Below are 12660 nucleotides of genomic sequence, written 5' to 3'. Positions count from 1 at the left end.
TTAACAACAAAAAAGCATGTCACTTCACAGAAGGAAAGCAGACCATCCTATTCGGCTATTCAGAGCCCAGAGAATTACCAGTATGGAGATGTGTGTAGCTGTACAAGCTCTTAACTAAAAACTAGACAAAGAATTTACAAATCCTTTGAAACTCACATTAATTAAATGTGTTTGGGCTAGCTGCAGCTTTTAAACAATAGACCCACATTTTTCCCTTGATTAAGTGCCTAAGCGTGTACTATAACATGCAGTATCACACAATATATTGTCATTTGAGCTAATTATTTTCAGTAAAAGAATATATTGAAGGGCTGACTGAATAGCAGCATAATGAGCAGCTCCATGTGTTGTTGTTGCAGAAGTTTACATCAGGAGAGGACGGAACTGTGAATAACAATGTCCTCTTAAAATGGGCAGCAGAATAGCTTTTGATGCCTGCAATAGGGGAAAAGCGAATGTTTCGTGATTAAGAATTTGCAATTTTGGGGGGGGAAATCTATCAAAAATTTAATATAATGAATTAAATATAATAAATGTTTGGGCGTTATGAAGCATTATGCATGGCACAGTGAGAGTGATATGACTTTCAGTATTAATTCAGTGAACATAATATCTCATCTGCATTGAGATGGTCTTGAAATGAATAATGAATATCACAAGTTATGGTGACATTTCCGTTATAAATTGCCTAGAAATGGTTCTCCTCACACACTGAGTACTTTAAATATGATGCAGCGCTCTGAAGAGAAGCCTTTGTACTCTACAGGAGAAGTGTCACCAGTACTGGCCTGCAGAGCGCTCAGCCAGGTACCAGTACTTTGTGGTGGATCCCATGGCTGAGTACAACATGCCCCAGTACATCTTGAGAGAGTTCAAAGTCACTGATGCCAGGGTGAGTCGTCAGCCTATGAGCAAGACAGACTAATTTGTACTGGCTTCCAGAATTTTCTGAGTTTCAATTTACCATTTTCTTTCACCCAGGATGGCCAGTCACGGACAGTTCGTCAGTTCCAGTTCACAGACTGGCCCGAGCAAGGAGTGCCAAAGTCAGGAGAAGGATTTATTGATTTTATTGGCCAAGTGCATAAAACTAAAGAACAGTTTGGCCAGGACGGGCCAATTACTGTGCACTGCAGGTAAGGTCTAGGCTGCCTACAAATACCTCAACATTTCACATATTGTTCATTAAGTTGTGCAGACTCGATAAAAAAGAATACCTACAAATTCACCAGATGACCTGTGAGAGATTCTTGGAACATTTTGTTTCTGCTTGAGTAAAGACTTGGGGAATCTTTTACGTTAAATTTATTCCACTTCTCTGTTAAATATATACAGTGCTTTAATATCAGACAAAGATAAATGAAAAATGCAGTTTTTAAATAATGATTTCATTTAATAAGGGAAAAAAACAAACCTTCCTGCTTCTATGTGAAAAAGTAGTTAAATGATAGATTAACTGTGAAAAAATCCATTTTTTGGGAAGCTAAGTTGAGTTAAATTTCAATACCACACTCTGGCCTGATTACTCCCAAACCAGTTGAATCAAGAAATCACTTGAATAGAGCCTTTCGGACAAAGTGATGTTGCTAAAAGATCTCCCAAAAAACCCCCCAAAAAAAACAACAGATGATGCCACGATCTAAAGAAACAGCTGAGATATAAAGTCACTAACATCTATCAGTCTGAAAAGGATTACAAAGCCATTTCTAAGGCTTAGGGACTCCAGGGAACCACAGTGAAGGCCATAAATGGAGAAAACTCAGAGCAGTAGTGAACCATCCTAGGAATGACAGGGCTAACAGAATTACCATGCTGATTACCTAGAGGTCACAAAAGAACCCAGAAAAACATCTAAACAACTGTAAGCCTCACTTGCCTTAGTTAAGGTCAGAGTTCATGATTCAAAAATAAGAAAGAGACTGGGCAAAAACCTTTTTTTTAAAGTCCATTTTGTATTTACTTGGTTTTCTTTGTCTAATATTAAAACTTCTTTGATGGTTGAAACACCTAGCTGTGACCGATATTGGAAAAAATATGAAATCAGGAAGAGGGAAATAGTTTTTCACAGCACTGGACTTTTTTTCTTGCTGATACGCTAATAAAGCACCACCACCGCTTGCTGCACCACGTGTGAGCAAATATTCAGAATAACGGTTTGGCACGACTAGTAGCAAACTGAGCTAGTGCATGATGCATACATAAGGAGATGTATTTCCAGCTCTGAATACGTTTCCACCTGTGCTCCAACAGTGCTGGTGTAGGAAGGACCGGTGTGTTCATCACCCTCAGCATCGTGCTAGAGAGGATGAGGTACGAGGGAGTGGTGGATATTTTCCAGACTGTCAAGATGCTGCGCACCCAGAGACCAGCCACCGTTCAGACAGAGGTGAGCTTTCTAAACCACTTCACGTCTTCAAAGAACACTTGAATGTTCGTTTAGTCTTTCTTCTCTTCTTCACAATTCTTCTGCTTCCCTCTAGGACCAGTACCAGTTCTGCTACCGCGCCAGTCTGGAGTACCTGGGAAGCTTTGATCACTATGCAACATAAACCCAGTGGCTGTCGATCATGCGCACGTTCAACCGAGTGCATTTTTCTCATGTTATGCACAGCCAGAATAAATGCACTAGGTTGCGATGTGCAGCTAGTGTATGAAGACTTTGCCACTGCATGCAGAGTGAAGGGGGACCATCGGCTTATCCGTACCTAGAAACAGCACCTCTAACTGAGCCATAGCAACCTGCTTGACAAGGGTGTTTTCCTGCCACCCTCAGCCCAAACACACCCATTGGTCAGTCTGAAGCAGCAACTTCAACCACTGTTCCAATCAGAATACTTGATCAAATATAGATTTTTTCTTTTTTTTATTTGTTTCAGTGCTTTTCCGAGCACCCAGATTGCGTTTTTTGTTGTTTGGGTGTGGAACTCCACCACCAGTGTAGCATCACCAACCTAAATACGGGACCCAGCTACAGCATTTTTTTCTGTCACAGGAAATTTCGATTTTTCTATCTCGAGGACAGTTCAGAAGGAAGCTACAAATCCATCTTATGGAAACCTCGTGGACAAGAAAGAACTGGGATATCAAGCACCAGAGAATTGCCAACAGGAGCCTGAAAACACAGAGCACAGAGTATTAAAAAGACCAAGAACACGCAACTTAAAAAAAAAAAAGACACAAGAAGTGTGGGTTGTTTTTTTCTGTCTTATTTTGGAAACAGACTCTTGTTTCCTGTGAATGAAAAAGAAGACATTTCTACCATACAGTAATAAACACCACCAGTTCAACCTTATGCTTCACGATTTAAGATAAGGGAAGGTTTACTGAGGTCTAAAAATGCATACTGCAAAGTAAAACATTAATTTAGTTTTCTAGAAAAAATATGTGACTATATTGTTTTTTAAAAACTGGATATTCCATATGGCACGTTCTGTTTTTCCATTCTTATAGGTTTATGATTTTGTCACCGTTGCCCATACATGGGCAAAGTTGCATTTTTTTTTTCTGTGTAATCCAATGAACTGTAGCCATTTTCTTTTTCTTTTGTTAAAGTGATACGGTACTGTTTTAAAGTGTACAATCAAATCTAGTGTGGAAAATGTTCACAGTTCTATGAAAAAAAATCGAGTGTCACTCTCCTGTATTCTCCACCCACACGTTTCGCATGCACACAGGACTCTCAGCCTCATTACTGTCTCACTTGCGACGTTTAAAGACACGAAGACGGTAATTTCTCAATTCCCGAGGGCCCGCCGGGGTACAGTATTAGCACTGCTGCTACCAGAAAGTCCCCAGAATAATCCCGCCACGTTGTTCTGCGCGTAGCCCGAAAGAAAGCTGGGCGGACCACGACTGAAGCTAGTAAGCGCAGAGAGCAGACAAAATATTAGGTGTCCAAATAAGCTTCATTAAGATTTCCTAAGCAGAAAGCGAGACGAGCGAGCAGGAAAGGGATGGGAAAAGGAGAACAATTTTCTTACTGGAATGCTCACCGTTGACTTTTCTCTGTGTCTGATTCAGTGTGCAATAAGTAGATGTATTATATATTTTTGTGTCAAGTCACTAACTGCAGTTATATGCCATGATGATGATGACGGTGATGATGACGACGATAATACTGATGATGGTGCATCATTTTCCAGACACAAGGATGTTACACTTGATGTTCCCTCCACCATATAAAAGTGTTAGAGAAATAACCTCTGACCTCTTAGGAAGTCGATTTTTTTTTTTAATCAAGTCACATGTCCAGTAGATGATGTCATCCTTCTTTGTGTCACGGCGAGCAACGAATGATCGAAGTCATATTACAAACTGCATCTAATAAGTATTTTAATTTTAGATTTCTAGTGCCTTATATTACACGCCTATTTTGATAAAGTTACTTTAAAGGGTTTTTGTGTATTTTATGTATGCTTGTGTGAACCGAATGTGTGTGTGTGTGTGTTTTTGTTATGTTACAGTATGTGAAAAAGTATTTTATGGGATTTTTTTTGTTTTGTTTTGTTCTTTTTTTTCTTTGTTCTTTGTTGTTGTTTTGTTGTTTTTGGCTGTGAAATTTTGAATGGAAGGGTTTGTGTAGGCTGGACAGTCATACTCACATTTTAAACCCAGCAACTGCATCATCATATCTCTTTTCATTCAAAAGAAAATAAGCATATGTTACAAGAGACTCGACTGCAGAAAAAATGTGGTTTTAAAGTAGGTTATTAGCAAGACAGACTGATCGTTTTTTTAAGGTTCTACGTCAAGCTTTCCATCTTTTCCTTACACAGGCTTTGTGGATATACTGTCATTATGGACACTTTTCTTTTACCCGCCATGAAATTTTGGTGCAGACTTTGAGCTGGCTCGAACAAGTCATACTTGCTCGGCTGTATAGAAATCTGTAAAAGCTGAATGGCTCTTTGTCAGTCTGTTTGAAAGGAGGAGCATCAGCCCGTAAGAGGATGCTTAAGTATCCCAGCTGAAGCCATTTACCTAAAATCAGTCACAGTGGGTCATCTGTGTTCCTCATTCTGCTGTTCCGCATTTTTCCTTTTCTTTCAAAAACGAAGGCTGAGAGAAGTTCAGGTGCTACGTCTCCGCTGACACAGAACCTACAGTATATACTCATTTTTTTGTAAGCCCATTAACTCTCGGCCATATGAGGGATTGTTGACAGTTTTCCACCATCTTAAAGTAACCTTGTTGTTGTTTGTATGCATGGTACCACTTTCGAGATGCCCCTTTGGTCGCACCTGTTACGGGAAGACTTGCACTTTCTCTCTTTGTACTATGCACTAATATTTAGTATCCTGTTAACTCCGATAGCCCCGGCCTCCCCCCCTCAAAAAAAGGAGTCTTACTTGAACTCAGCAAAGATGGACCCTGCAATGCTCACACGGTTGTGTATATGTAAATAACACAAAACACAGAGAGTAATTGAAATGCATAAATAGATGACTACGTAAAAGTAAATGAATTAACTGATGATAACGGCAAAGAATGAATAGAGATTTATCAGATATACAGAGCGATATAATAAAAGGATGCACCACAAGTCACAGTTTTTATGGCACAGCAGTATGTGCAATACATCACATTGTGGATTTGTTGTACCACAAAAGAGAAGTTTCACAAAACGAAGTGTTCTATTTTACCCTGATGTATCATGTAGATGGATTAAACTGGAGTTTATAAATTGTATAAAAAAATGAAAATATGATGTGTTATTGGGATCAGTTACCTCCAATTGGTCTGTACATGTAAACCTTTTTGTTTCCGTTTTCTGCTCCGAGTCAACAAGTGCTTTTTATTTTCTTACATTGGTTCTCGGAGCGCGTGAAAACTGAAAAACAGGTCTGTATGGATTTCTGTTCTTTATCGACACAAGTTTCATTTGTTACAAATAAACTCAAGTGAAAATGACTGTTACCGCTGTCATTTTTAAATGTTGAGTCAACCTTTGAATTCAAAATTTGGGCTACAAATGAAGGTTATCTGTGATAAATCAGCAAAAACACCAAATCTGTTGGTGTCTATGTACATGGAAATTTTAATTAACCACTTACATACAGAATCTAGTCAGAACTGCCGAGACCTGAAACAGGGATTGATATTATCTATAGATTTACGTAGCTACTGCAGGATGGTGATTTTAGTGAAAAATGACACGAAGATCTCCAGCAGGCCACAAGTGGGAATGTGTTTGACCAAACAATCAGACTTCAAGTCAAGTCAAGTGCTTTTATTGTCATTTCAATCAGTGGTACAGTGGTACCTCACACAGGGAAACAAGACAGTGTTCCTCCAAGACCATGGTGTTACATATAACAGACGATCAACACAGGACTACATAAAGTGCAAGTGTGCAAAAAAACAGCAGACTGAACAAAACAATACGGACACAACAGTGCAATAGGAAGTTCATGAGGGTGACCTAAGGATCGGATGACCTCTAGTGAGGCCTGTGCCTGGCACCCTGAATGTTGTCCTGTGCTGTTTACAGCAAGTTCACCCTGAGCACATGTGACACATGACTGTGAATAATGTTCAGCATGATCGATTGATGGGATGGGGAGGCATATTCATCATGGGGCACACAGACCTCTATAGGCTAGGCATTAGGTATTGGGATGAAATCCTCAGACACATTAACAGACCCCATGGCGGTGCTGACAGTCAGTGCCTTGGTACCACTGACCAGCCCCCACTCTCGCCTGTCATAAATCCAATAGAAAACCTGTGGCTGTGGGATGTTATGTTTCGGTTCAACCACCAGCCAGGTTGGACCTCAGACTGCCCAGGAGCTCAGTCAGGTAGGAGATCCTCCATTTTCATTTCCATCTGACGATGTACCCAGCCCATATCAGTGTAGATATGGGCTGTGGGGTGATCGTGGCTCAAGAGTTGGGAGTTCGCCTTGTAATCGGAAGGTTGCCGGTTCGAGCCCCGGCTTGGACAGTCTTGGTCTCGGCAAGACACTTCACCCATTGCCTACTGGTGGCGGTCAGAGGGCCTGGTGGCGCCAGTGTCCGGCAGCCTCGCCTCTGTCAGTGCGCCCAAGGGTGGCTGTGGCTACAATGTAGTTTGCCATCACCAGTGTGTGTGAATGGGTGGATGACTGGATATGTAAAGTGCTTTGGGGTCCTTAGGGACTAGTAAAGCGCTATATAAATACAGGCCATTTACCATAGATATCCAGCATGATTTTTTCCCCATTGAAGGCTGATGTGCTTTGAAAGTGTTCCTTTAATTATTTTGAGCAATGTGAATATGCAGCGTTAAGTCCCATTCTTTTCAGTAATTCATGCATAATGTGTAGATTTTATGAGATGTCTGTATAAAAAATTAATAATACACTGTGTAACTGTTGAGAACTGTTGTCAGTACTGTCTATGGGCTACAAGAAAATAAAATATTGCTTACAGGCTGTTATTCCAGGAGCAACAGAAAACCAAATTCAGACAAACTCCACCGACAAGACTTAGCAAGCTAAGTCATAAAAACTAAATTAACAAACAGTAAAACTATTATTATTTTTTATAAATGTGAGCACCTTCAAATGGGCTCCAGCAAAAGCAGGCAGGAAATAGATGCAGGTGAGTATTTTCTTGTACACATTTTCAGCAAAACAGCAACGCTAATAGCAACTCAATCTCCACAAAAGGGCAAACAAAGGTGCCTTTACAGCTCATAACAAACGTGATTTTCCACAGTTTTTCCCTTCAAAGCATCTTTACGCTGGCAGCAGTCAAAACAATAATATCATCGTACGTGGAGACAATTACATTTCATGTTAATACACCACTTTATTAGGTACACCTGCTCTACTGTTTGCCAACAAAAATCTACAATCAGCCAATCACATGGCAATACATCTGTTCATTTAGGCATGAAGACATGGTTTAGACCACCTGTTGAAGTTCAAACCATGCTTCAGAATGGGGAAGAAAGGTGATTTAAGCGGTGCCAGATGGCCTGGCCTGAGTATTACAGGAATTGCTGATCTACCCACCCACGATTTTCCTGGACAAGCATCTCTCTGGGGTTCATAAAGAAAAAAGCCGAAAAAGGCAAAATATCTGGCATGCAGCAGTTCTCTGGGCCAAAATGCCTCGTCGATGCCAAAAGTGAGAGGAAGGCAGCAGTAACTGAAATAACCACTGGACAGCACCCCCTCACTCCAATATTCCACCTCTGGATTCAGACCCATTCCTGTGTCTGTGTGTGTGTGTGTGTGGGGGGGGGGGGGGGGGGGGGGATTTCCCTGTGAGTTATTCGACCTGTGACTGATGAAAAATACTGATCCAAGACGAAAACATGGGCGATTATCTCTTCTAGTGTTGTAATTTGCTCAGCTCTTGTAACGATTCTCTTTCTCTAAGTTTGATTTATTTGATTCCTTTTGAGATGTTATATTTTGCTAGGCCAACTGTGGTGTGGTAGTTACTGTGGTTGTTGTGAAAGCTTCATTTACTGCTGGTTAATTAACTGCTTCTTTGAAATGATTCCTTTCTTATTTCCTCTTTAAACTAATGTGTTTCTTATTATGTGAATGGCACGAAGGCCTTATCAGCCATAAGCCACTGTTGAGGCGTTTCTAAAACCAAGATAATAATAATATAGTAATTAAATCACAATATTTTACAGCAGCTTAACTTATTCTGACTGCAGAGCTGAGTCTGGTGTACTAATATGGTCATTGTACAGACAGACAGCCTTTCATGCCACCCTCTGGTCATACCAAAAACATTTTACTCCCCAGTTAATGGAAAAATGTTCAGAATAGCAACATTTTTTCTCCTTTTTTCTCTCTTTTTTCATCTCTGTGCTTTAGATCCAGCAGTTTATCAGCAATAATGTGTTTGGATGTGCAATGAGCACTGCAGCCTCACGGGACTTTGTGCTATTCTTTTAGTCTTGTTAAAGTCATATTAGAAAACAGATTCAGGCAATAAGTGGAAAGAGCTGAAGCTGATGCTTATTCATGTGTGGCTCGTACTTCAGTATAGGCACAGAAAATAAATGAGCCTTTTTTTTCTGAGGGAACATTTGAGAGCTGTCTTTTGCTAAATCACCAATGTTTTAATGTTTGCCTGTGCTATGAACTATCATCTCACTTCCCCTTGTTTGGCCTTTTACATCATTACACTTATCCCCGTGCTCTCTGTTTTGCCTCTTTTGTACTGGGTTTTGCCTTCAGAACTGCCTTAATTTTTTCTGTGTTGTTTAAACATTGTTCAACTGATAGGCAAAAGAAAATATGCCCCATCCCATTACACCCCAACTACCAGCCTGAACTGGATGGATACAAGATACAAGAAAGGATCCATACTTTCACATTGTTTGTTGCACCGTGCAAATTCGGACCCCAGTATCTGAATTTCAAGACAGAAACTCTGTAGACCTGGGAATATTCTTTTTATCATCTATTGTCCAACTTTGATGAGCTGGTGTGAGTTGTAGGTCAGTTTCCTGTTTTTGGCTGACAGGAGTGGCACCACATGTGGTCTTTGCTGCTGTAACAAAAACATGTTGTGCATTTGCAGATGTGCTTCTGCCTACCTTGTGCATTTATTTTAAGTTATTGTTGCCTTCCTATGAGCTCAAAGGTCATTCTCCACTGGCCTCTAACACCAACAAGGCATTTTTCACCAAGAGAACGGCCATTTATTTTGTCTTTCATCTTCCTCTGACCATTCTCTCTAAACCCTGGAGACGGTTGTGTGGGAAAATCCCAGCAATTTATGAAATACTCAAACCAAGCAGTCTAGCTAAAATAAACTTCCATCTTTGTGAGAGGTTAAGCAAGTGCAAATAGAGGTCTGGCTTACCTAAATAACTCTGCCCATTATCCTGTCACACTTGATAGTGTGATAATAGAGGAAAAGTAATTCAGCACTTCCTGACTGACTGTGAAACGTATTGTAAAGAGAAAGCACTGAGTGCATAAATTTTATTAATGCATGTTACTGAAATTCCTAAATAAGTTATAGCCAGGGCTGGACTGGGACAAAAGATCGGCCCGGGTATTGACCAGTTGTGACAGTGATGTACACTGTCATGTTGATATATATGTATGATTTGTATACAGTGTATCATCTTCATGCTTCCCTCTCACCAGATATCCAAACCGATATCATGACCAGCAGCTTTTACAGCTGTGGCTCCAGCGAACATCAGCTGATATTAGAAAGTAATATTAAATAAATTCAAACAACAGCTGATCAGGATTAAACGTGCTGCTGTTGTTTAGCGCGACATCCGCTGGTTGCCTCTTTCTGGCGCAAAGTGGGCGATAAACAGACAAAAGAGACGATCAGCTGATCATTGATCAGTTTCATGATTGAAGTAGCAACAGGAGAGGGAGGGGAGAGAATGAGAGAAGAAGAGGCAGCTGTGCAGCAAAGACACAGAATAACTCCAGCTTTGTGTCTTTTATTGTTGGCTAATCCACCACCTTTCATTGTTTATACGTTACAAAAACAAGCAAACATAAAAATGAAAAATCACCATCGGCCCACCGGTATGCCCAATGGCCAGTCCAGCTGTGGTTATAGCTTAAAGTTTGAGCTGACCTGTGAGTTCTGACAGATTAGTTAGAACAATAAATAATCGAGTCATTAAGTGTGACAGATTGATATATGATGCACTAATTTTTTTTTAAAGCTTTATAGTGACAACGACAACGATAACTGGCTTACAACTCAAACTATGCAAATAAGAAATGTATCTTCAATTAGATTTGAATTCTCTGTTCAAACCTTCAGTTTAACTTTTCCTCTTTATTCTCAAGAAGGATCCAAAAATTCTAATATAGCTGGCCAAAACATTAGACTCCTAACAAAGTCTACCCTGGTAAAAGGAGTAAACCTTTTCAATAGCACAGCACCCAGTGCATAACTTTGAATATTTACCAGCAGCTAAAAGGCCTGCTCGGATATGTTTTTGTCAAAGGTTTAGAAAAAAAAGTCCTACAGGACTTGAAAGAACAGCAGGGGTAGCGTGATTGGGTATTATGGGCGCACAAAAGAACGGTGTTAAAAGGATGTTTAGCTCTCTTTTTTGGCATTTTTCATCAAAGCTGACTTGTCTTCTTGCTTTGGCTTCAGTATCACAAAGAGCCATCTGAAGCTGGCTGTGACGTGGTTTCCATGGGAGTACAAAGCTTTTTGAAGCCAGTTAAGATACCGCATGGATTTCACTTTCCGTTTGCTCTGCCAAGCTGCTGGGAACACTCTGCTCCTTATCGTTCAGTGTGAGGCGCCCTTATACAGTATGTACCTGCAAGGGCTGACCCCATAGTTCAGAGTATCCCAGATTAAACATATGTAACCGGTACTTCTGACTTGCACTTGAAGCTTTGGTTTCTAAAAGCATTTATGAAAACCTGAACACATCAGAAAAGTTTAATATTTAAACATAATTTACTGTTATATCTTTGAAAGCATAACAAATTTAAACCACTGTGCCAAGAGGTGAGAGCATGACAAAAATAATGGTTTGAAATAAATTCAGTGATATTACTGAAGACAATAATTGATCATGTGATGACTTCCTGACAGCCTCTTTTCATCTACTCTGCAGTTGTGTGAAAAAGAAAGTTTCACATGGTTCTTTGCAGTCATGTGCTGGAATTAAAAGGGTAAGTAGCAGCACTTAATTGACTGTCAGCAAGTGTGAGCACCTCTGCAAAGCAGAAGTTTGCGGATCAATCTGGACAGGTTATAATGCCATTTCCGAACAATTTCAAGATGATCATTCTACTAGGAAAAAGATTATTTCCAAATGGAAAACATTCGAGGCACTCGCCAGTCTTCCTGGGAATAAATCCCAAGGTCAGACAGTGCATTGCTCAGAAAAATTGCAAAAAACACCAGAAGTACATCTCAGAGTGTACAGCCCTCAGTTAGCAGTATAAAAGATTAAAGAAGTATGGCTTGTTTGGAAGGGATGCCAGGACAAGGCTTCTTCTCTTTAAGAAGAACACGGCAGCACAGCTTATGTTTGCAAAGTTGCATCTGGCTTGTTTTGAGTCACACGACCTGGGCACCCTGCAGTCTCCAAATTAACCATAAACTCCTCTGTATACCAAAGTATTCTAGAATCAAATGTGAGGCCAGCTGTCTGATAGTCTGGCCAGAAGTGGGTCATGCAATAGGGAAGGATGCCAAGCACAGCGGCAAATGTACAACAGAGTTGAAAGAAAAGAATCAAGGTGTTGCAGTCCAGAGCTCAGCCCAACTGAAATGCTGTGGTGGAACCTTAACAGAGCTGTCATAGACAAATGCACACAAACCTCAATGAAGTGAAGCAACACTGTAAAGAAGAGTGGACCAGAATTCCTCAACAACAATGTGAGAGACTGACAAAGTGATACAGGAAACAACTGCTGCAGGTTATTGTTGCTAAAGGTGCTTCTACACACATATGAATCAAGAGGTGGGCTTTTTATTTTTCCCCAACTGTAGATGATTTAATGTCAGTACCTAGTGGCAATGCCCACAAACCCGTAATCTATCACTAGTTTTAAAACCTTACATTGTATACTCTAATGCATATACTATTAAACACCCAGGTATTGTTTCAGTATTTGTGTTCATAATAGCTTTGAAAAGCTTTTCAGTGGCTCCTAAACTATCATTTCTTTTGGAGTTAAAATAACTGAAAACTGAA

The 12660-nt window shown here is 40.2% G+C and overlaps 1 protein-coding gene across 27 annotated transcripts in view; it reads left to right on the top strand.

Moving 5' to 3' along the window:
- The window catches only part of ptprdb (protein tyrosine phosphatase receptor type Db), a 159523-nt gene extending 156350 nt beyond the window's left edge, over positions 1 to 3173 (top strand). For all 27 annotated transcript variants that reach the window (XM_026170790.1, XM_026170809.1, XM_026170799.1 and 24 more), the window contains 4 exons: positions 767 to 892; positions 982 to 1136; positions 2251 to 2386; positions 2481 to 3173. In XM_026170790.1, coding sequence (XP_026026575.1) covers positions 767 to 892; positions 982 to 1136; positions 2251 to 2386; positions 2481 to 2549 — 486 coding nt within the window. In that variant the 3' untranslated portion in view covers positions 2550 to 3173. The remainder of the gene's footprint in view (positions 1 to 766; positions 893 to 981; positions 1137 to 2250; positions 2387 to 2480) is intronic.
- Positions 3174 to 12660: the final 9487 nt, after the last annotated feature.

The sequence above is a fragment of the Astatotilapia calliptera genome, chromosome 6, assembly GCF_900246225.1.
Source record: "Astatotilapia calliptera chromosome 6, fAstCal1.2, whole genome shotgun sequence".
In the NCBI taxonomy this organism is placed as follows: Eukaryota; Metazoa; Chordata; class Actinopteri; order Cichliformes; family Cichlidae; genus Astatotilapia; species Astatotilapia calliptera.
Note: the sequence above shows the minus strand (reverse complement) of the source record. Positions and strands in the feature narration are given on the sequence as shown.